Raw genomic sequence first — 24,762 nt, forward strand, 5'->3', positions numbered from 1 at the left:
TTTTAGTCAGGATGACAGGGAAACCTGCTGCCTATCTTAAGCACAGGGCACAAGGCTGGGATATCACCCTAGGTCAGTGTTTCCCAATCCGGTCCTCGGGGACCCACAGTCAGTCCATGTTTTTGCTCCCTCCAAGCTCCCTGCCAGACAGTCCATATTTTTGCTCTGGGAACTGGGAGGGAACAAAAACATGGACTGGCTGTGGTTCCCCAAAGACTGGGTTGGGAAACACTGCCCTAGATACAGGGCACACACACAATTGCACAGTAATTGTAATTTAGAGACAGCAATTAGCCTAAATGCATATATTTAAACTGTGTGTAAACCACACAGAGTGGAGGTAATACCCTCACCCCCAATCCAGAACGTGAGGCCACTGTGCCACACCAGATTATCATGTTTATGCAACTTGAACATTACTGAGTCAACAACTTTTTTTGTTGTCACTTAAGTTGTATGTTGCAAGTTAATAGCAGAAACAAAATATGACAGGATTAGAGGGAATGTAAAGTAATGGATATGAATAAAAGTTCTGTACCTTCACTTCTCATTCTTAACTTGCATTAAGAATCATGAGTCATTTCAGTGACATGTGAGGGCAGTGTATGGAATGGAGTTTTGGTTTGGGTTGGCCTCTGCAACAGGCATGGCTGTGAGTCTGTCTTCCCTATTGTGCAAACTATATTATTTGCTATGTCTGGGTTGGGTAATTTAAATGACTTTTTACAGATCTGAGTGTTAAGTTTTTTTATATCCAGCATATATTAATAAACACGTACCCCAACAGCAAAAACTTATATTACGATAAAAACATATACTCGTTGTAAGCGATATATAAGATCAAAGATTGGCTTACTATTTCAATTGATTCAGTAACCTATAACCTGCTTAAACCTACTAAATATCACAATTTTCTTCATTACCAGATAAAATGCTGTCTACTTAAAACGCACTTAAAATGAGCATGTTAATGAATCCCCAACTTTAGGTGAACGATCACAGAATACCAGCTTTCAAAAAGATGTCCTTTGTTAATTTGGATGTGACGAGAAACCTTGTATCCGAAAGACGTCTACGTGTATGTGTGCGTGTACGTGTGTGTGTCTGCATGTGTAGTAAACTGTAGGGTAAGGGGAGTGGCGTGCAGGAACTGGGAGGGACCTAGGCTGCTGAGACATTTTACTTGTTCGATAAGTACAGGAGCTATGCCAGAAAAAAGCGCAGCGCCTCGGTAGTTGGAAACTACAGTAATAACCGATGGGGAGGAGAGCTGTCCGTATCCAGCGTACATACTAATTAATGTTACTCTAGAAAAGGAAGCGATTTGTTTTACTGTGCGAGGTATTTGCCAGGCAACCAGCGGTACTCAAAACGTTAAAAAAAAATAACTGAAGCAAGAGGCAGGACTTAAACAAGAAGCTCAGGAGAGCGTAAGAATGGTGCCCACCCTCCGGTGTCCTGCGCGATCAGAGCTTGTATCTGCCCCCTGTTTGGTGTACCCCCTGCACCGCTGAATTGTGGAAGCTCTGCGTGCCGGACGCGTGGCTTCTTTTGTGTACAATAGCTGCTCATAAATGCATGAGCAAACATTTCGGTTTAGCACAAATGTAATAAGAGCCCTCGGGGGAAAAAAGCTCGAGAGCTGTCCTACCTGTGCTTGATTCTCCAAACTGCACACTGCAACTACCGCGACGACTACAAGAGGATTATCAAAACTACAGGCTACAGTTCACCCCTTTCCCCATACTTCCCTGCAATTTTTTCCTGCAGATAAAACCTGCTGATTGTAAACTTATTTTTTATTTTTACTTTCTCAGTACAAACTCGCTTTAGCGAATAAGTCGGAGGGGAGACCGCGAGAAGGTTACGCTGAGCTCTGTAAATCATAGTGCTGCAGTGTTTTCCCGAAACATGGATGTAAGGTTTTATCCCTCTTCTAATGGGAATTCTGTTCCTGGAGACCCATCCAACCTGGATTTTTCCCATTGCTTGGGTTACTACAACTACAACAAGGTGAAGTGCCGGCTTATTTTTTCTGTTTGTTTGTTTTACAGTGTATTAAATTAATGTTGGCATGGTTGTAGCAGTTTTTCGACACCAGGGACACAAGTTTACTTGCTGCTGATGTTTAAACATTGTGTTACAAAGGCGCCGACAGTGATGAAAATAGTTTAAGGGATCGTTGCGTGACAAATCAAATAACTTGCTGCAAACTTCTCCGCGTGTTTTATGCACATTAACTTAAATATCGTGTCCCTTCGAGCCGGCGTCCTCGTCGCAGGTGCAAGAGCAGCACGCAACATAAAACTGAAAGTATTATGAACTGGAAGCATAATGTCTCTGAGTTTTAGAAATGCCCGAACTTGGCCTGAATGCTTATCTTCCATCTTCTCTTCTCTTTTTTTACGGACACAAACTTGATGATCTGTTTCATGTTTTATACCGAGAGCAGACTTTTCCACGGTTAATCTGGCACATCGTTCGTCGTTCATCTAATTAATCAATGTCACTATCTTCACTACATTGTCACATTTTGGTTAACTGACTCAACGTTTTTGGCACTCTCGGATTACGGCTTTCTGTACTTGGTGGAAATGGTTGTTATGTAGGTTAAAACGTGAAAATCTCGTGAAAGTGATTTGTCTTTCGTCGTAGTTTAAGGTCCTCGTTGTAAAGCCATGGTATTTTACCTAAAACTCTTGACTGCTTTTTTTTAAATTGATGTTTCTTTTAATTAAGAGGTGACATCAAAATAGAAGTAATTCACAACATTTGACAAGTATATAGAATGCAGAGTGTGTAAAACAATCATTCTTTTAAATATCATCTTTTCCGGGGTCAGTGATAGGTCGCGAGTTTTAGACATATTTCATTTTAATTTTACAAAGATGCATTTCTCTCCAAAGTGTTACTGTACGTGTTACTTTGACTGATGGTGATTAGATATACAAGTGTCTTCGGTAAGAAATTAATTTGAAATTGATGTCAGTTGGTATTAATTACCGATGTGTACATATCCCCCCATATGCTGTTTTGAAGGACTCAGTTGGGGAAACATGATTATTGAATATCCAGGTGGTCTGGCACCTGTTTGTAATCTTATCCACTAGTTAGTCTTTTGTCTGTCTCTGTTTAATTTGGGGGATTTTGGATGTGTCTGGTTTTAGCAACAATCTAAACAGTGAAGATACCTAGCGCTGATCAGCAAAAAGGGCAGTGGGGTTTCTTTTCAGGATTCCAGATGTTAGCGCATCTGTGTGTCCCGGGTAACATTTTGTATTTCGTTTTGGAGACTGTGATAATCAAAGCAGTGTAAGTGCACTAGAACCTAGGATTAATGTGCCAGTAAATACTGAAGGGCAATCCATTACCCGATTGCTTTCAGACTGGATGTGATAGCTGACTCGGTAATGTACGAATATTAGACACTTTGCATCCTGGCTAACATTGCAGGTGAATTGAAATGTCCAGGTGTAAAAAATGATTGCATGTGCTATTTTACATTATTGAATGGTGTTTCTACAAGCACTACAGCACACAGCACTTGTTGCCCTGGCACTACGGTTTACTCTAAATGTGACAGTCTTGCTCTCAGCACAGCTTGTGGGGAATTCTGCTGCTGTCGTTTGTGTCCCGATAGTCTCTGTGGGCAGCGAAATCCATTGGCTGGAATGGAGTTCCGTGTCATTGTCCCCCACCCCCCCAATCTGGTCTCCTGTTAGGCCTCTGCTCCACAATCGCTCAGCGAGGGGTCACGCTGTGAGGAATGGAGGAGGTGTGATGACTTCCAGAGGGACGGACTTGTCATCAGCCATTAGTGGGAAAATCCTGCAATAAAAAAATAGAACATCTTATGCCTGTTAGAAATTCCTGGAGTAGCAATTTGCAAATTGAAATGGAGTTGGTACAGCAGATGGCTCTGCTTTCAGTTCCTAACCTTGGGAAAGAATAAAAAATAATCAGTTTAAAGGAGAATTTCACTGAAACAAGTTCATTTCTTTGTCATCAGACTGTTTTTATCCACCAGATAAAATTGTTTACCTTTTGCAGAGATCAGGACTAACCAGAATGTTTATGGTATGTTATGCAAATTATTATATGCTATTCGATGTTACGAAAAAGTAGATGATGGTATATTGTATGCGATTTGACAACCCTTGGGTATGATCCATACGTTGTAATGCAATTTTTTGCACTTTTTGCAATTGTTTGCACTTTGGAAAAGTTGAGTGATTTAATTAGAATTGTACTTTTTGCTTGTTACCGATGCATTGATTGTTATTAAAGTCCTCTGTCTAACAAGTGATTTGACACATTTATTTAAATACAGTGGGTGCTGTTTACAGAAAAAGGGTGTGGTCACCATGGATGTCACAGCAGTGGCATTTCTAAGATAGCATTCTTCGAAACAAAATGCATATGTACCTCATTTGATTCGTCAAGTTGTTTATAAAGCTAAAGTGATTTTTTTTTTAACTACCTTCTATTTATGAGAAGTAAAATGTTTCCCACAACTAAATTTGAGATTTTCCAGGACATATTTGCAACAGAATTTAAGTTTTGACATCTCCTTTAAAAGGTAGTGGAGTGGCTTTATGAATTTTAATGAGATTTCATTTGAATTTATAAGCAATAAACATGCAGATTTCCAGTGAAATTATTCTGCTTCAATGACACTAAAGTCGGTAGTCCAAAGCATGTTCTGACATCGCAGAACCATTCCAACAGAGCAAACAATGTGAATAAAAGGTTCATCACTAATTTGCTATCCCCTACCTATGGCACCGATAAGATATGGAAGTTTCAAAAGGTCAGTTATGGGAAAGAGACGGCAGTCGAGAAAAGAAAATGTCATAACTTCACAGAGCAGGATGTATTAGTTCAAGTCGGTGCGTTACAAAGAAAAATAATTTTGTAATCACACAGGTCTGAGCAGAGGGGCTTCATGGAAGGTCCCATAAAGGATTATTGGAAACAGCCTAATGCCCAGTGCCCTGCTAAAATGCCTTGTAGTGGAGGAGAAGCCCACCTGTTATTTTTTCTGTTTTTGAAATTTAATTGTCTGGATTGTGCTCAGGTGTGTGACAGATTTCTTGTTGCAGTAGGGCTGGTCTTTAATATAGAGGTTTTGTATGAGTTCGAAAACAAAGGGTACTGTGTTTAAGGTCTTTCCCACAGTGCCCACTGAAATAATGAATGGTTGGTACTGGGAAATTATATGTGGAGTTATACATTGGAAATGGGAGGTTCGAGGGGATTATGGTCATGCTTTTGATTTTTATTGTGTGCCGCGGTAAACGGCGGCCACATGTTTTATTCATTACGAAAAGTTATGGCGAACCGCTAAAGTTATTAAACGCTTTGCTGTTCGTATGTGTGTCCACTTTGATTGGGATGCAGCTGGCTGCTTTAGGGTAGAAGTTGTGGGATTTGTTTAAGGTCTATTTGATGTTTCGAGTGCTCCTATTTCAGATGCCCGCGTTTGTCCAAGAGTCATTGCTGTAATTAGCCTTGGTTTTCTTAGCCCCAGTGCGTTTCCACCAGTGCTGGAGCTTCTAGAGAGTTCTCTAGCTGTTTTCAGCTGCAAGGCAGATGGCATCTTTCATGCTCACCTATATAATGCTCTAGATTTAGTAAAACTTGTAGTAATAATTTGGTAAAATTATATTTAGTTTACAGAGCCCACTTTAGGGCAGACGTCTGCATTTTTTATTTTTTTGTAAACGACGACGAGAAGTTACTCTGATGACTTGGATCTGTGGCCACCACTACCCGAGTAAAGAGGTTTACAGACTTTGCCAGTTTGTGGCCAAATGTTTCTTGTGACTAATGTTCACAACTGGCAGCCTCTGATTTCAGTGCTACTTAAGAGTGATTGACATCACTTCAAAGCGAGGCCGGGAGCAGAGGCAGGCCACACTATTATATTTCATTTTTCACTTGGAAAACCAGATTGCTTTTGCCATGTCTAAAAATGTGTTTATGATTTACTTCATACATGGCTTTTATGCCTAATAAGGCATCTGTCTTGTTCCCCTTCTGTTGCCATAGGCTACATGATGCTTGTACTGTAATTGGTAGCTAAATCTTTTTAAAAAAACTTCTTTTTCATTTGGAATTGCACTAACTACTCCGTATACCCAGGCATGTTGTCATTTTTTTCCCCTCTGCAGCTGTTCCTCTCCTCTGGTTTTGTTTGTATTTTCAGTAATCAAATCTTTATTTAATCAGACATACACTTTTTGTCTGAGATGACCTTTGAACTCCAGCTTCCATGATGCGCCTCCGGTCGCTGTCACAATGGTTGCTATGGAAGCCATGATGGAGGACTTCCATTTTTTTTCCCAGAAAAAAAAAGCAGACGGGCCAGTAAACTCGCCATCCTAATGGTGAGCTGATCTAAAGCAGGATGTTTTATGAAAATCAAGGGCATCTCTAGCATTGTGTTGTGCTCTTTTCATTCTTTATGTGCTGCCACTCTCAAGCGTTCTGTGTGTCGAAACAACAGGCTGGCCCACAAATGAACACTGTCATTGTTGTGCCTCTGAATTCTGGCACTTAACGATACAATATATTTAGACTTGCTGTACAGAAGAAAGGTCTGCTTTCACCGTATATAGGCAGCAATAAACTGAAATTGTGCCGTAATGTTATGATTAACTGTTTGAAAAATATACTTGAACTGCTCATGAAAAAGTAGCATTCTCAACAGCAGGTGATTTATCTTCCAGATGAGCTTAAACTGTGTTATGATGACTGGTGGTCAACCGTGATGTTTTACTGGGAAACCAAAGATTATCAAATCTCTGCGTTGTGCGTCTATGTCTGTACAAATGTAGAGGTCTAGGGCGGGTGCTTCTTCCTTTTGAACCATGGTATAAGCTGCATCGCGAAAGTGCTGAATATACCTTTTGATGGAGGCTGATTTTCATCTACAGGTCAGCACTCATGCTCTTAATTAGTTGGCTTCACACCGTCCCACACAATGCTCCTAAATAACACAAACATCTTTGTGTCCTGCCTAAAAAAATCCGATCTCAAATTATTCCAGTAATAAATGTTGAGTGAACGCCCTAACAGCCATTTGTCAGAATGGCTCAGATCTTCTGTGTGAAATCATAGCTCTTCCTCCAGGGAGATGCTGGCTCAGTGTGGCCCAGAATGTCAAAGCTCTGCTTTTACTGTGGTGCTTTTCTTAGCAGAGCTGCTCTGACTGTGTAGTGGTCCTATTCTTGATACCTAGCCTGTGTATATTATATATGCCTTGACATTTATCTGTTGACTAATCTAGATAATGCACCCCATCAGAATGAATGATGATTAAGTTGTTGCATCGAAGACCATAAAGTCACTGCCATGAAGGAGTTTATCATAGCCAGCAGTATGTATGCTCAAAAAAGCACACTAAAAATAATACTCAGTCAATATTCAAGTAATGGAGGACTTTTGTTTGAGGAAGGATGAAGCGCTCAAGTGAATGTCAGAATCTAGTCATGCTGTTCTGAGCTAGCTTTTGCATAGGGCTACACAATATCACATCACAGTATCACATCACAGCATGTGAAATTTCTGCGAGTAGTATGCCGATATTTATAAAGCAAAATAGGAGATTAAATTACCCAAAATACACTATAGCCAAGTAGAACATATCTGCCAAGAGAATGTGTTGAATAAGTTGGTGGTGTTGCCACAAGTTGTGCCAACAGACACAAAGCCGTGCCGATAAATGCAATGTGATTATTGCACATGCACACATTGTAATGATGCTGGAACGATATATCGTGCAGCGTTACTTTTTGTATTTTGGAAAGGAAATGTGTTTTTTTTTTCTGTCCTGTGCAGGTGGAGGTGTATTAATTCTTCTGTTGAAAAGACAAACTGTGTGTATGATGTGAAAGTAAAGAATTATGGGGTGATCAAACAGGTATCAACTCATATAAATCATTCAGCAGGGTAACAGAAGCGTTTCATTCATCTGATCAGCTTGGCAGGAGTCAGGCTTTATCGCTAAGTGTGTCTGGGTCTCTGAGCAGCGGGTCCCTTGACGTTTCTCCCTCTGAAGGAGAATAAAGCACTCGTTCAAAAAAATGGTCTTGAAAAAACTAAAGTTTTTCATTATGACCTTTCGCAAAACTGAAGGATGCTGAAAATGTGCTGCAAGTACTCAAATACTGCAAATGTGTTTAAAAAACAACATTCCTTTGAGGATGGTCCTGCAGCGCAGCAGGTGGGCCAGGAATACGGTTAAACGTAGGATTACAGAGAATCGCTATTTAAATAAACACAGATGGCTCAGGACACTCATTTCAACCGCAAATCGTTTATGAATTACACACATAAAACAGAACGATGAATTTTCCGTATCAATATTTAATCTAAAATACCAGCAAAAACCCTTGGCTATAATGACCAATACTCACGCTGGAATTTCCTAATGAAAACATCCCCTCAAAATAGGGCCGTATACCCCAACAGTATGAGACAGGTGTATGTTTTTATATGCCATCTTTTATTTGTTTTATGTACCAAAATAATGGAAAATGAACATGGAACTGCTTCTTTTAATTTCTTTTATGACTCTGGAAAGTCTTGCTAAGACCTACAGCTAATTTATTTGAATAATTTTAGGAATACAGTGGTTTGGCTGTTTTAATGACCAACTGCATTTTTACTGCAAGTAAGTTAATGGATAAGGTCCTCAAATAAAACACTATACTGAACAAAAACATCTTCTCAGAGGGGATCCGAAGTGCTGCTTTGGAGTTTCTAAAAGCTCTTTATGAAGAGGAGTAGAAATTGAGGCGTTGCCAGTGGTGGTCCCGCTAACCACCAGCCATATGGTTCTCCTCACTGGTGGGCTCACTGTTTCATATTGCATCTTAACGTGCATGAAAGGGGTGTCTTTGAACACTTAGTTCAGATATTGAATGTTGATTCGCTTCATAACTAATGGAACAGACGCAATCTGGTGCCACAGTTTCCTTATGCCTTATGCAAGTGTTTAATTTAGGATGCTTTAATAAAGACCTAATTAGAGTTAGGGTGCAGCTGGCCATAGGTGTGGGTATTATGGGATGTAGCCCTCCCCAGCCCACCTGTTAACAAACCCATTGTCCATGGGTGAGTAAGTGACGCTGGCCTTTTTCCACGACCTGCTGAAATTCTGTGTTCCAGGCTTGTTTTTTTTTCTGTATGCTCCAAACATTGAGTTAACAGAATTTGTTACCGTTATATCTGGCTTGACATCTCCGCTCAAATGTTCAAACAAACAGCAACAGACATGAACACACCGTCAGTGGTGGACTGAACAGACAGTTTTTACATATTATGTTAGTGGTGTGGGCCTTTGTTTTTTGTATTGCTGTTGTATGAAATAACTGTCTGACGGCACCGTCAACATTTAAACGTGACCGTGAATTCCTGGTCCTTTCTGCACATGCTTCTAGGATACCTAAAATCCGTTCACTGTTTGAGATTTGTTTTCCACATACCTTATCCGTGTTGAACCCTTAGCTTCTTAGACCCAAGGAGGAATTTATGTACTGAACCAAACGGCAGATTTCTTGTGCATTTTGCATTATGTGAATGCCATGCAAGGTAGATCACGATTTCAGCAGTTCCAGAGTTGTTAGCATCTAAATAATACTCAGTTTCTTAGTAAAGCTGTTTTACCTGAATATTTTAGGCTTGTAATGTTTCCTGTCAAAAACCTACAGCAGCTGAAAATGAGCAATAATGCATGCAAGGAGAAGTAGTAGTGACTGTTTTATATCTAAGAATCTGAGAATACGGCACCTTATTTTCAGTATTCATTTGCAGTTGTCCAAGGTTAACCTTCAGAAATGAAAACCTTTGAAAATAATAACAAGCTGCTTGGTTTTTATGAAGGCCTGTGGTTGGTTAACAAGCTGTGTTGACCTTTGCCACTCAGACTTATTGGACTGAACCCTCACCTACATACATTCCCCTTTCTCAGTTTTCCTTCCTTCTCCGTTTCAAGGAAAATCATCTCGCAAAAGGGGCCGTGCATAACTGATTATTAAGCAGATTCTCCTCATTATCTTGCTCCTTAGAGCAGATGAGATACAACCCAGACAATTTGTAGCGTGTGTTCAAGGTTGTCTCTCTCTCTGTGACAACGGTAGTTTGTACATTACTCTTTCATCGATAATTCTATAGTAAGCAGCTAGAGTACCACCACATTGCCAGTGTTTACTATTAAATATGTGGCAGTGCTTGGAAATGGTGGCTGGTGGTTTTGAGTTCACAAGAGGGACAATGTTGTTAGAACCTTAACTGATGTTCTTAGCTTGAATTAACTTGTTTCGTTCTTGGTAGAAGGTTGTTGCAGTGTTGCCTCATAACTGTAAGGAGGATGTCCTGATTAGGACGCTTGCTGACGTGGTGCATGATGATGACAAATTGCATATGTGATTTTGACAACAGATTCAGCTACAGTGGATATTTTTTACGAGGATGGTGTTTTTTGAAGCTGAGCATTCGAAATATGCACAGGCTACTTGACACTACTTGGTGCGCTGCTGGATAGTAGGTCTATTTAAAGAGGTCGTTGAAGTGTTTTGAATTCTGTCTCTATGTTGAAATCCATTTTGTTCTTTACCTTCCAAGGGCCCCACAACTATAACAGGCTATTGTATCAACAGTACAGTCATAGCGATGTGTTGTCAGATTCTTCCAATAAAATCCTTGAAATCCTTCCAATTAAATTCTTTCAATTGTTTGTTCAAAGAAAAAAAAATGGATTAAATAAGTTGAGGGAGGTCCATCATAATTTTCCCAAATGAGTGCGATTTCCCCCCCCAGGAGTTCCCCATTAGCCGTGGGAAGGCTGATTAGTTTTGAAAGCATGTTCCATGGTTGCTGTTGTTTTTAATAGCATTTCATGTGGTATCAAAGTTTTTCTTTTTTTTGCCCCAGCAATCAAATTTAGCACATTATTTTGGTCTTAATTGCATCTAGGTGAAGATTAAAATAATGGAACTGGATTAACTGGACAGCTTTTCATTTAGCTTCCTGTTTGGACCCCTCCCCCCCCCATGAAAAAATATTGAAACTAATTAACAAATGGTATAATTGCATTATCTACATATTTTTCAGAAAAAATGCCTGACAAAAGGCAGGCCTCAAGCAGGAATAATAGCAGAGCATATAAATCAAAGTGGTTCTCTTTACTGAGGCTGGTCCCCTTGGGATTTACCTCAGAGATTAATTAAAATCCAGAAGGACCTTGTTTTAAGTGTAAATGAGATACACTTGAATAACAATGTGTATTCATGCCCTAGAGCCCTGTATAATGGATAATCCGGCAATGATGTACACCTGGTATTCTTTTTATGAATCCATACTAGTACATCAGTATCAATGTTTTTGCCTAGAGTCTCATGCAGCATATTAATACATCATTAAAATTATTATTGTTACTTTTTTTGGTAAAGCATATCATTTCAGCCATTAGAGGAAGTCATACAATATTATGTCTAAGATTTCTATTGGCACCAAATTTTCAGTGAAACACTAGGATCAGGTTTTTTTTTTTCCTTTCCTTTCCTTTTCTTTTCTCCGCCTCCTCTCACTGTAAGTGACATAGGTGTTTCACCTGGTACAGGTGTGGGTGTGTGGTTCTGCTTCAGCCCAGGGGGTTGGCATTATAAAAGGGTCATGGTTGATAATCAGGTTCGCAGTGATGAAAGCTCAGTGATAGCTATGGTTAGAATGAAGGTGCAGATTTTTGTAGCACATACAGCTTGTCAGATTCCCAGCAAGTCCTGGGAGTGTCATCTTCCCCCAGCTGTATGCTAACACAATGCTATTGTATGTTCCGTGGAAAAGCCTGCATTTGGGATCATTAATTTGCATTATTCAAGATTCTCTTTTTTTTTATTGAACTGTCTTACTTTTAAGATTCAGGTTGCTGAATGCAAAATTGCAGCACCCTCCCACAGATTGTACTGAGAGAGGTGTGAAAAAAGCAGGTCAAACAGAAATGAAGATGAATGGGGGTGGGGTGGGGGGGTGCTGGGAACAGAGCCCAGTTTGAAGAATTCATTGTGATTCCCCAGAGCTTTATTTATCACTGCTAGATTTTGGGCAGGAGTTTCACACCCCTACTGAAGGAAGAGCCTCAGTGTTATAACACACATGCCGCGTTTTCGCTGCATTTGGTGTTTTCCAAACGCCCGATTATGACACAACTAATAATGTAACTTACCCTCACAGGGCTGCCATGCCCAAGACCAATAATACATCTGCTGTAACTGTAATTTATTGTATAAACCAATGAACTGTACTCTCCTGGAGTTTGGTCTCGAGATTTCTGTAGGTACTTTTGTCTGGCCTGTGTAGTCGTGTTGAATAATTCATGAACAATATGGAATTTTCTGAATTCCTAAAATGTGGTGGGATATTATTATTATTATTATTATTATTATTATTAATATTATTATTATTAATAATAATAATAATATTAATAATAATAATAATAATATTAATAATAATAATAATAATAATAATGACAAATGACATGCAGAATTTCACATTGGTACATTGTTATTGAAGTAATGGTTTGAAGAACCTCTAGAGAATGACCCTTTTCAAAAGAGGGAGGGAGGGAGGGAGAGAGAAAGAGAGAGATTAAAAAGACAGTTTTGGTTGGCTATTACTAACAACAGAGTTCTGATCAAGTACAATTCCTTCAAACTGCCGTGCAGGTCTCATTAGTTGGGATTATTACCAGTTAGGAAGGTTTCACTGGTTTCTAAGTGTAAGGGTTTGCATACCTTTTCCATGGTTGTTTAGTAAAAATATGGCAATGTGAAATGTTGTGTGTTTGTTAAATACACCTGCGCTTATCATTATGTGAAGATCAGATCATAGCTTAGGAGCCATCCGTGCAGAAGTCCAGATAATTCCAACTGGTCCACAAACGTTTTCTGCCAGCTGCAGCACCAACTGCTCTGGATGACTGTCAGGCCCATTTACAGTACTTTTAAAAAGTTCTGGAGTTACAGTGAGGAAAGTAATAAAGTACTCCAGAAGATTCTGTGGCAGTCCCTCTAAAACATAGCTATTATATATCTCCGGACAGGTCATATATCAGGAACCTGGTTGCTATGTCTTTTTCCTTAGCCGAATTTATGATTTTTTTGTTACAGTACATAGTCTGTATTGGTTCATAATATAAATTGACTTCCTAAAGGAAAACAATTTAACTGTTGTTTCCTGAGCCCTGCCTATTGCAGTCATGAATATTCTCAGTAGGGTAACCCTCACCCCCCGATTTATGCGTTCATTTCCCGGTCATATTTTAATGCCTCACGATTCAGGCAAACCTCCAGAACAGCATGTGCATAAAAGCGGATTCTGTTCTTTTGAGTTAAACATTGTAATACATAAAAAATTTGTGGCGCTACACAATTTGGCCAAATAAACTTGGTGGACTTGTATCAAAGTGAATGCTGTAGCATAAGTATGAGAATGTTGCATGTTGTTCTACGCAAGGTCTTCACGTTTGGCTTTTCGGAGATAATGATCCATCAAAAAAATGACAAAATTGCTCATATAGAGACTGGTGAATTCCCGCACATGTCATTGTCAAAGAAATGTTTATAGCTATACTTACACCAGACCTGAGCTATTGCGTTATTCGTTGCTGATGGACTACAGCAAAGTGATCAGCCAATATGTCCTTCATGCATCATCTAAGGTTTTTCTAAGTCTGTAAAAGTGCAGGTGGTTCATAGCAATAAAAATTCTGGTTAAATACTATTTAGGCTGGACTTCTGGGTGTAAATAAACAAAGAAACCAAGCTTTTTAAATTGGTCCCTTTTTTGTTTTTGTAATTGGTTTCCTTTGGGAGAGTCATGTGGCATGAAAATTGAAGGGCATTTTAATTATACCAGTTTCAAACAAACGTTTGTCTCTGCTAGAGAGCTGCGTTCCTTACATTTAGTTTTGGCCCCTTTGCTCTTATATTTATGTTTGTGAAAAAGTTTCTGATGAAGAAGCTGGGCTACAAATAATAATAATAAAAAAAAAAAACGGTGGAGTCTGTAGTGGGCCGTTCTCTTGTTGGAGTTTGAACAAAGCGGAAAATGAGCATCCTCAGCCGTATGTTTTCATAATTTGGACTAATTTGCTCCAGTCATACTGTTAATCTTTGCCGACTTGTTGATTGTCAGCTTCTAGACACATTTCTGGAGATGTGCCCAATCGTATTTGCAGAAGGACCTCTGTCAGTAGCACCCAGCAACCCAGCCTCAAATTGGAGTCTTGTACTGTTCTGGGAAGGAAGCCAAGATTTAAATTGGACAATAACCTCTGCTCCTCCATATTGCCCTTATTTTTTATTTTTTTTTGTGGTAGGCAGATACATTTGTTTCATACAGTCCACCCCGCAGTTTAAAACAGGCTGGCACACGAGTCTTTCCATACAGTACCCTGATTCTCTTGTGCTTTAAAAAAAAGCTTCATGTTTCTTGTTGACGGTTTGGGTGAAATGAATTTTTTGGAAAATTAATGGGTTCTGAATTTTCATAAAACTATTGATTCCATGAAATGGAATATGACCAAAAATATATAAGAACAATTTCAGCTTTCTGTTTCTCCTGTATTACTCATAGAGATTTTGTCTGTTGCAGTTTAATGGTGATTTAGAAATGGACATTTTGTTTTTATAACTGTACCATTCCCTTTGGTAAAGGTCTGTTGTTACCATAATAAAATCAATTTTTAAATGGAAACATGGCAAAAAGTCCAAGGTGATCTCGGTGAGGCGATTTGCTTTATAAATGATTATGTTGGATTTTGCTCAAACGTGTGCACTAACCCAGGTAGGGTTCTGGGAGTTGAGTAATGTGTGTAATGGAGATGAAAGAGCGCTGTGTTCAGCAAACCTCAAACAGGCCGCATTTAACCCAAGTAGCTTAGCCCTTCTCCATCTGTCAAATTAAATATAGGTTTGCAGTAAATGCACTGATATTTCTAAATAAAGGCTCTTTGTCAGGCTGCTGCTTAAAGTGTCCCCAGAACAATGTAGCTGAACTCCATTGGATGGTGATTCTGAAATATAGCTCGGCGTGATTCTTTTGAAAGCCTCTGATAGCATCATGAACTTAAATGTAACTATAAAAATTGAGCAGTTTTGTGCCGTGATGAACACAGATCATTTTATTTATTTAATTTTAAATATGCGTCATACAAATTTCTAATCTGAGGCAGTGTACTTCTCAGAACCATGCTTACCATCTCGGAATCAAATGTTTAGTGTCTCTAGTGAGTTGTTACACAGCGCCTGTTAAATTTCAGAGTTTTTAGTAATATATAGGTATGGTTTGGGTGTCCTTAAAAGAAATGATACAAATCATAAAAGCCATAAAGGAATGGCAATGAGCTGAAAATTCTGTCTATCTGAACCAAAGAAAGAGAGAAAGAATGACAGTTTATCATGCAGGAGTATCTTCACAGTACAGAATTAAACTGCTAGTATATCTGAGCTGAGGTGTGTGGGGAATTTTTCTGAAGCCATCTCAGCAAATGGTAAGAAATGACGACTAGAAGGAACTTTCTCACAGCGACTGTATTTACACAGCACCACCCCCCCACAGTCAAACCTGCTGTCTACGAGAAGACAAACTTCAAATGACACTCGGTCGTTCCTCCCCCACGGGCCAAACCGCAAGCTGCAGTTTGACCCGTTGGGGTTATCTACATGAAGAACTCATCACCGAAGCACCTATTCCCAGAAGTCATTCTCCTAATCTGTTTTATTATTGATCTGCAGTACTGCTTTTGTTTCATCCTTCATGAGGTGGTTATTCAGTCAACAGAAAACGTGGATTACTGATGGTTAGCTACCATCCGTCGCTCCCTTGTCGGCTGTACCGTTTACCTCTCTGCTTGGATCTCCATTTGCCCATTAAAATGTCTTTGCTACATAAGCAATATAAAATGTTCACAGAACATAAGCCATTAACTAAACAGGAGGGGGAGGGGCTTGGGAGGGATGGTGGTTTCTTATGATGTCAATGAGCCTGTTGGGGCATTAAAATACAGTTGACTGTAAAAGGCAGGCCAACAAAGCAGGAAGCGGCCGAAAGGAATGAGGCTCTGAGCAGCACACTGCAGACACACCCATCCGGCAAAGCAGCGTATGGCACTTTTGAGTACTTTTGCATTAAGTTCCTTATTTTTCAAACGGAAAATTTTCATTTTCTTTGGAAATTTTTCCTCTTCTCTGATCTAAGTTCCCTTGTGCTTAATGTACTCGGGAGAACTCTTTGAAGTGGTCTCTTTGAGTGCAACATTACTGCTGAACAAAGCAGTCTGACCCAGTTATCTGTGGGTCTTTTATTATTCTGTCTGTCTGTCTGTCTCTATGCATTCTGGTATACCAAGCTTCAGTCTGTCATTGATTATATTTCGTCCAAGCTTCTGTGCCATCTTAAAACCTCACTCATAAAATCACTAATTAAGATGAGAAATGGCATCTTCAGAATTCTGCCGCTGTTAGAAAGGCTAACGTTGAAATATTTACGTGATCTTCGAGTGATGGACATGCTGTTAAAATGGACATGCTGTAGTAAATAATGCATTATCTGTCCATAGAGCCTGTTTTGCATCATTGCGCCACTAGATTCAACTGCTAAGCATCACTGGTTTTTATTGCATGAAATTTGTATTGCTGTCACATTCAGAAGTCTTCATCTTCAGAATTCCTGGCACAAATGCAAATAATGATATTAACAATTACCCATCTTAGTGCTGGAGGTCAGATGTAAGGTATATTATGGAATTTTATTAACACTGCCCCCCTCTCCAGTTTAAAAGAGGGAACCCTCCCCAGAATGAAAATGGTGATGTCACTGAAGGGTGGAAGTGGTTTGTTGTGACTTTTGGGAAAGGATGGAGGGATTGTTTAAAGGAAGGGAAGAAAATGTTTCTGTGGATAAATTACACTTTATAATCATGTTACTTCAGATCTTATTCACTAAAACTTGTTTACACTCCATATGTTGGAAATGGCATTTTGGATGCATAATTTTGCATATAAATATCAGCAGGTGGAACGGTAAGCAAGGGCCTTGTGCGGAGGGTATTAATTACCACAAGCACCTGAAGACGCAGGTGTTCTTTTAATTGCCATTTAGATATCCTACCAAGACATTAAGCAGGCCCTCTGAATGAGGGAGACGGGGCATCGTAGCTGCGGCCCCCATAACATGGAGCTGAGATGCAGTACACAGGCTCAATCAAGCTGCCGTCTGGCTAGTGTTTTGTAAAGAAGATCAGGGTTGACTTGAACATAAACTTCTTTTTACATCCGCTTATAGGACAGTAGGCCTTAAAGAATATGTGCTAGCTTTATTTGTTTAATTTGATACAAAGAATACGTGTAGGAAACTGAACCATTAAAAACCAAGTTGCAAGCACAAAAGCAAGTCTATGCGGTAAATGTGTGTTTTCCAGCTGAGTTTAAATGATCTTGTCAGAGCAGCTGCCCTGAATGTATAACATGAATTGGGTTGTAATTGACTGTATCTTTTGGCTTCAGGTGCCATGGAAATAGAAAGGTAACTGTGAGACGACTTCATCAGAGCAGCAGATGGTGAAGAGGACCTAAGTCCTGTTTGTCTTGCCTTGTTTCCTCTGTTGATTGAAGAGATTTCGCTGCACTTTTGTGAAAAGAGACGCAATGATAAGAGTGACAGAAACATGGCGATCTTTTGTACTGTTTTTGTAAATAGTAACAATCTCATAATCAGTGAATGCAAACAAGATTGGTGGTGTTTTTCTGACAATCTGTACCTTGCTGCCAGATTGAGGGCTTTTGTCTATATCTGCTAGATTCATATCAGCAATCGGCTGCAAAATGTAGCGTGTCGATATTGTACCTTATCAAAGCATGTCCTGTCTTCTTTCAGAAGAATGCCAGATGTATTTTTTTTTGGGAACTTGCCTGTTAGAACAAGTATTGTGTGTTTTGATGCCCCAAATATAAGAACTTTTCAGGATTATACAACTGAGATAGTTCAGTAGTATAAAAAAATACTTTAAGTTTAAGAATTTTCAAAAGGCAAGAGTAGCGTAGAATTGCAGAAGATGCGCTGGTGTTTTGGGGGATTGGAGAGAATTAGCTCTATATTAACAGAGGTAGGTCCAGGTGATTATATCTTAATGCATTCGACAATGTTAATGCTAGTGATTTTTTCGTAGCATATGATTGCTGCATATCAGTATTGTACGGTGGACATGTGAATGAGTGGACCGCTTTATCAGCTGTTTGTGTGAGCCAATATTGCATGTCTGCATTGTTAAAGAATTTATTCCTGGATACTATGCCTAAGAATTATACTGGCAGAAATATGATTCAAATCATGTGCAAATTCTCATTATCTTTCATATTTGTTTGCAGATGCATGATCACCAGTTTAATTTAAAATAAAAAAATTCATTTGAGTAACTGCTCCCCCAAGTGATATGATTATATCATAATTCCATCTAATTATAAAACCAGCAAGTCTTTTGGCAGCTGTGAGGTATTTAAGCCAACCTGTTTGCCAGACATAAAACTTAACAGAGATTTATCCCAAACTGTTAATCTTTGTCATTTATTTTTCGGGATATTTCTGAAAGTTCGATACGTGTATTTCACATATCACAGCCGTTAATGTTAAAGTCAAACAGTGGACTGTTCTGGAAATCTCCACGGTCAGAGTACGCATTTTCATGGTTGATGAATCATTTCAGTTGAATTACGTTTTGAGCTGCATTAGTTTGTTTTTCCACTTTTTCCTGTCTGTCTTTCCAGATCCACCAATCACATTACCTGCTGTGGTTCCTGAAACACTTTCCATGGAAATACTGCTTTGTTTGCGCTAATTGACCTAAAGCAGCCATCATCAATTCCTCATCTCTTTAATTATAGAGCGCCCTTTGTGTGGGATGACCCAGTTCTGTATAGACCCCTCTGTCAGCAGTGCAGATCCTCCAATCACTCTTAATTTCGTTTGGCATTTGGCTCAGTTGGGCAGCCTTTGAACACGGACACAAAATGCATTCACAGAATGAACTGAACTGCTCTAAAAATAAAGACCAGCTGTCTGCAAGCTACTCAAACCACACTTTGTTAATATTAGTTTAGTGGTTTAGTATTTCTTTGTTAACAGTTCTTTCTCCTATCTTATTTAAGGCATATCATCAAGACTAATGTGCCAATGCATCAATTTGACAACAGCTGAGTCGATACAGCTTCTCTATGTCTATATTTTGTTTGTGTTTTTCTATATTTCTTGCATGACTTACTCATGTAGCACCACTTTTACCTTCCTAATGCTTAAAGAGTGTATCGATATGGGCTGTTTGCATTGGGCTGCAAAGATATTAGAGGGGGAGATTAAAAATTTAGAATATAAGCCCCCCCCCCATGTCAGGATTCTCCATTGCCTTCCAGGCAGAGTATTGTTTACTGTATCCTCTGGTCTCATTCTTAGCCTAAAAATAGGCATAGTGGGAGTATTACCAGGCGCTACTTTCACAGATCACCCTTCTGTGATTTAATACAGAAGATTGATTTTAGTGGCCAAGCTTCTCGTTTCAGCGGTGAAGAAGAAAAGCACAGGCCCGTGTCCCACAGACAGGTCTCTGCCAGGTTAATTAGGCCCAGAGTGTGTTACAGTGTGGATGCTGCTCCCCCAGTGTTAAATTTGAGAGAAATGTGCAGGCCGGTGCTGTTAAAACCCGTACAGTGAGACATTACTTCTGGTCTTTTTAAAGCAAAGGTTTGGTTTAGGCACTTTTCTTTTTGCTTTGTTGTTATTACTTGACTTTTTCCCATTTCCTCAGGGAATATACTAATTAGCGGATGCCATTCACAGCTGATTGGCTGTTTTTTTTCCTGATTTACTGAAAGGCAAAAGAAAAAGGGGAAAAGAAACATTTTATGTAATGAATAATTGTCCTGATTATGCCACAGATTATTAACCACCACCCCCCCCCCTCCCCCCAGCATCCATGTGATACTTATGCTGCGGTTTGGGGCAGAACCCTAGATTTACATTTGTAATGATATGTCAAATCGTACATGTCAGCTTTAGCGTAATGGTGTTTGATCGCGTTTCTCCGCGAAGGCCCCTTGTAAATGAAAAACAGAAGCGTTCCATTTTCTTGAGTGTGCGTCGCAGCTGTGTGAGTTCGCACAGAAACGCGTAAAATTTCCGACTCGGGATGCTGCCGGCGATTCTTCATTCCGTGTCCTTTTGCTAATACCTGTCAGTGGGCTCGTCTCGGAAGAAAGGAGAGGTCTTCTGTACTCCGCCCCAAGGGATAGATTAGCTAGTCGTCCAGTCTCCTGCAGTACTTTTGTACTTTCTGACAGGAATCAAGACAAACATTGTTCTCTCATTTCGAGTGACGGCCGCACCCTCCCTCTCGGGCATCTGAAAGTTAATGAATTTGTGTTGCGTCTCATTACTTCGCTTTGTGATGCAAACGTGCCATTAATTGTCGCTCCTGATGCACTGAATAGCCAGCCCTCTTTCTCTGTTGCTTCTGTTAAACTGCCTGTGCGCGTTTTTTTTTTTTTCTCTTTGCGGTAACGGAGTAATATAACAGCACTTGCACTCAAGGACGCCGCGAGGTTAATCCAACATCAGAACAGACCGATTGGATTGGATCTTCTTGACCCAGCTAGCCTGGCTGGATTTACAATGACTTTAAGCTTTCAATGCACTTAATATATTGGATCTTCACATGGTGTGATCTCATATTGTGGTAAAGGTAGATTCTAAAGCACACTAATATAAGGCTATCTTTTTTCCCCTCCCAGCAGTTTGGGTACAATAACGGCTACATGAACATGGCAGAGGCGAACGGCGTGCTCCTAGCAGCTGGTGATGTAAGTACCCTTTCCCCAATGCCCACACACTCTCTCCATCTTCCCATTTGGTCCTTTTATGCTCTGGGCAGGGATGCATGCAAGACAAATGAGGCCGATTCCCAGCTTTCAATGTCTTCTTCCTTTCTATGAAGTGCAGCGTAAGAAAGGGCGGTTTAATTAGACGTAGAAAGACTTCTCCATTACACAGTCCATCAAGCTGTCCTTCAGCTGGCCACGCATGCCCGGTGGTGCTGGGGCAGTGAGGGAGGGAGGCTGTAACAGCTGTGTAAGGGGGGGGGGGTAGCAACTCAGAAAATCCTCCACTGTAACAACAGCGGAGATTTATTTTATTCAACTGTTTGATGAGGATATAGGTCATTTGCATTTTGCAGTCTTTGCAGTTTTTGTGCAATTTCGGTATTATTTTAGGAGAACATACTGCAGCTAAAGGGAGGCTAATTCTGGGTTTGTGCTGATGATGATTATCAGGCCGATGTAGGGTAATACGTTGGGATGTTTGCTGTAAAAATGGACAGATGGGGTTTCGGCTAAGGACAGGCCTCGGTTACGTGTGGATGCCATTCCCCGTGGGGGGAAAAATTAGCAAAATTGTCCCCTTTGAAAATGTACAACCCTCCCCCACTCCTAAATTTTTCTGCGTAATTTCACTCCCATGAAGGTACATTTACGACTAGGCTGTATTAGGGATATTCGACTCGACACGACACACGATAACTCGATAATTGGTGAAGAATGATGTTGCATCTTTACTGTTGAGTTACATCATTGCAGGTTGGACCACTATTCTGTGCATGGACTAGGGCTGCGTATCTGTAAGGAGCCTTCTCTATCCCTCCCCTGGATAGCTAACGGTGCTATCAGCCCCTCCTGATGACATCTTCCTGAAACGAGCCTGACCCTGGATACTAAGGCCTCCTTCCACGGCACCGAGAACAACGGGAAGGATAGGGATCTGTGGCTGGGCTCGGCGAAGCTCGGTTAGGAATTGGGGGCCTAAATGAGGTGTAACGGATCTCGGGCACCTCGGCCCCCACGGTGCGAATCCCGCCCGAGAAGGATGGTCGTTCACACGCAGCTTATTTGCGTGGATGTTGGCCGAGTCGGGGGATCACGAGAGAAGTCGGCTATTTCAAGGCTCGGCTGAGGAGCGTGAGACGAGGAGCTGGAGGGTGCCGTGTGACAGCCGTGCTGTGTCAGGAGCCCCTCTCTCCATTTCATTCAGCTGGACCCCCCCGCCCCCTCCCCAAAAAAACACCTACACGTAGGAATCCGAGTTTGGGCAGAGCGTGGCCAGCCAGCCGGCAGAGGCAGCAGCAGCTGTTCAGAAACAGTTCAATCCCAGCTGTGGAGACGCGGTGTGTCAGGCTGCAGGCTGTTGGGAGTTCATACACCAGCCTCGCAGATTTGCATTTTATCAAAAGGAGCAAATGTTGCCGGTGTTGTGGTGCAGATGGCCCGCCGCTGCAGCGCGCATTTCAGGAGCTGGCAGCGGAGCCGGCAACCACATGTTCCTCTCACTTTTTTTTTTTTTTTGCTTTATTTTAAGCAGGATTTTTGGCATGTGTCGGTGTTGCTCGTTACATAAACCGAAGAGACATTTAAAAATGCGGTTCTCTAAAGGCAGTCATGTGATTTCACAGTAGATGCATTTTTTCCTCTATACCGCAGGCCGTATTAATCCTCTGAGTGTCGAGCCCAGGCAGAGGGTGTAATTGTAGGGTTGGCTGTGAGACCTACACTGGTCTCTCATTAGGGGCTTATTATGACACTGGGTGCTAGTTCTGCTTTTACACTGGATTCAAGAGTTTATGGTCATATGCAGAGTAAACAGTCAGCTCCACTATGTGATGAAAATCTTACTCTGTGTCCTTCTGGCCTCTGGGAAACATAAATACATACAAACAAACACAAAATACAGATCACAAATACAAACGAAGATGCTTACTGTAAGACAATAAATCCAATTACAATTGCAAACATAAATACCGGCACAAGGTGCAATGTGACACACAATGCAATCTAAACATAATGCAAATATTGCAAAGTGGATAAGAGAAAGCGGTAGATAAGGGGTCGGTCCTGTGTGGCAGGTTTTAGCGCAAAAGAAGATGAATTAGCACATCGCTGGTTGGAGGTAGATTGTGTCACCAGAGTCAGGGGTGCAGGGGGGAGGGGCAGTAGGTGGGAGTCATTCACAAACCTGAGGCATCTATTTTAATAGCAAAGCACTTAAAAAAAATTATGTTGATTAATTATTGCTGACAGGTAGTGTTTCATCCTTCCTTCCATTCATTCATCCATCCATCCATGCATCCATCCATCCATCCATCCTTCCCCCTCTCTCATATCTGTTTATCTTGCTCAGCATCACAGGGAGTCTGGCTGAAATTCCAGTGTCAAATAATATTTAATGGAGGCTGCAAATTCAGTTACCTTTATATCAGCTGTGGTTTTTCAATCATGGATCTTTCAGCCTGCTGATCAGGCCTGGATGTTTTTAAAGTGTGGATTCTCAGATGAGCAGTAGACAAGATGGCCTCCACCAGAAGAGCTCAAAAGGAAACCACATAGTTTATGATGGGGGTTCGAGTCGCATTCAGAAAGGAAAAAGGAAACCACTTCATAGCTTATAAGTAGCAGATTATTTTGGAAGGCTGGTGTGTAATTACTTGGCGTTTTGGCAGTGTCACATGACAGAGCCTCAGCCTGCTTATGTAATGAAAGTCTCCTTTATTGCTTTCCAAGAGGGGAAAATGGTAGTTTTAGTTTTGGTTTCACACAGGTATCACATGTGTCACTCGGCTTAATCATAAAATCATAATGAAATTAATTTAGTTTGTCGGCTAAGCTGAACTTTGAAGAAGTTTCCAATAAATTAAAGGATCTCTGAAAGTATACTTTCACCTGATATAGAAACGCTGAGTTGAAGCTGAGTATATTTTCAAAGCTGTTATTATGCAATTACACCTGAAACTTTAAACTAAGTCTCCCCACCCTCAACCCATGTTTCTCTCTTTCCATTTCTCGGTCCCATTTCCATACCATTTCCCCATTCAAACACACTCCCTGCACAAACACAGATGTCATAAACATAGTGGTTAGGGTTAGGGGTGGCCCAGTGCATTCTGGGAGCAGCCTCTCTTAAATGAATTGTGTGATGATGTGTGACTGGTCAGTGGAATCCACACTCTTAAACGGACAGCCCTCCTCCTCCATCCTCATTCCCTAGGTGGCTACTGAGCTTTGCTGAGCTTTCAGAACAATTTAAATGGATAATCAGGGGGCTGACGTGAATAAAGTGGATTTTGCATCTCTTAATCTGGGATCAGAGACTCATAAGCCTCTTCCAGTCCAAAATTAGGCTAGGTTCATGTGAAGAGACTGTAAAGTTTAGCGTGGTGTGAAGTGGACTCTATCGGGCCATGCGACAGCAGGCCCCAGGATACCACAATGTCAAAAATGACAGTGGGTATGTTTTGTGCCCAAGCAGATCCTCACCTCAGCCTGGGCTGTACCCTTCATATATGGGTCTAACACTTATGTTGTGCGTCTATATTGTATGTAAGCTCATTGACTATTTATTTCAATAGAGTCACTGATTTAAGCATTCTTTCCCCTTAATGATGTCTGAGGCAACATTCTGCTTGCATTCTCTGATTCTGACTCAGGTCACTTGAATTATGTGATAGATCCTTATGAAGATTTTTTTTGTGCATTTGACTACTGTACAATGTGCTGTTCTAGCATGCAGTATCAAAGTGTGAAGTAATTTGCACAATAGTCTGTGAAATTGCACATTTGAGAATCATTTCAGGATATACATTCAGTGCCACTTTATTGGAATAAT

The 24,762-nt window shown here is 40.5% G+C and overlaps 1 protein-coding gene across 2 annotated transcripts in view; it reads left to right on the forward strand.

Moving 5' to 3' along the window:
* The first annotated feature begins 1,182 nt into the window (after positions 1-1,182).
* LOC111848202 (TOX high mobility group box family member 3-like) overlaps positions 1,183-24,762 on the forward strand; it is a 35,560-nt gene continuing 11,980 nt past the window's right edge. Inside the window, exons 1-2 of one of the 2 annotated variants that reach the window (XM_072698117.1) lie at positions 1,183-2,013; positions 20,844-20,912. In XM_072698117.1, the coding sequence (XP_072554218.1) occupies positions 1,912-2,013; positions 20,844-20,912 (171 nt within the window). In that variant the 5' untranslated portion in view covers positions 1,183-1,911. The remainder of the gene's footprint in view (positions 2,014-20,843; positions 20,913-24,762) is intronic. The other variant, XM_072698118.1, reaches the window with a different exon arrangement.

The sequence above is a fragment of the Paramormyrops kingsleyae genome, chromosome 13 (genome assembly GCF_048594095.1).
Source record: "Paramormyrops kingsleyae isolate MSU_618 chromosome 13, PKINGS_0.4, whole genome shotgun sequence".
NCBI classification, from domain to species: domain Eukaryota; kingdom Metazoa; phylum Chordata; class Actinopteri; order Osteoglossiformes; family Mormyridae; genus Paramormyrops; species Paramormyrops kingsleyae.